The following is a 386-nucleotide window of genomic DNA, read 5'->3' as shown; positions in this document are numbered from 1 at the left end:
CTTTTTTCAAATTTTAACGAAATTTAAAGCCGAATATACTGAAAACGAAAAAGAAAATCAAATGTGCCCCCCCCCCCCCCGCAGGGTACCTGCCGCCGGAGGAGGTTCGCCACGTGGCCTCCACCTACAACCTCGTCTACAACCTCAACATCTCTGAGGCGTCGTTGACCTCGGCCATCTCGTCGGCCACTGACCCGAGCTACGGCGAGGTCAACCTCGAGTACTTCGTCGCCAGCCTCCAGGGCCTTCATTTCCAAGAGAAGGGAGCGTATTGAGTACAAACTTCGGATTGGCTGGCGACCGTTTTTTTATTTATTTGTTAATAATAATAATATATATGTATTGTTACTGACTTTTTTTGTTTATTTTGTATTTTTATTAGTTTT

General features: G+C 45.1%; 1 protein-coding gene across 1 annotated transcript in view; it reads left to right on the top strand.

The window, feature by feature from the left end:
- LOC119589425 overlaps positions 1-386 on the top strand; it is a gene marked incomplete at its 3' end in the record, with an annotated part of 4,739 nt that extends 4,353 nt beyond the window's left edge. The window contains 1 exon segment of the mRNA XM_037938032.1: positions 85-386. Within this exon segment, the coding sequence (XP_037793960.1) occupies positions 85-275 (191 nt within the window).

The sequence above is a fragment of the Penaeus monodon genome, chromosome 25 (assembly GCF_015228065.2).
Source record: "Penaeus monodon isolate SGIC_2016 chromosome 25, NSTDA_Pmon_1, whole genome shotgun sequence".
Lineage (NCBI taxonomy): Eukaryota > Metazoa > Arthropoda > Malacostraca > Decapoda > Penaeidae > Penaeus > Penaeus monodon.
This window is presented reverse-complemented; position numbering and strand designations above follow the sequence as displayed.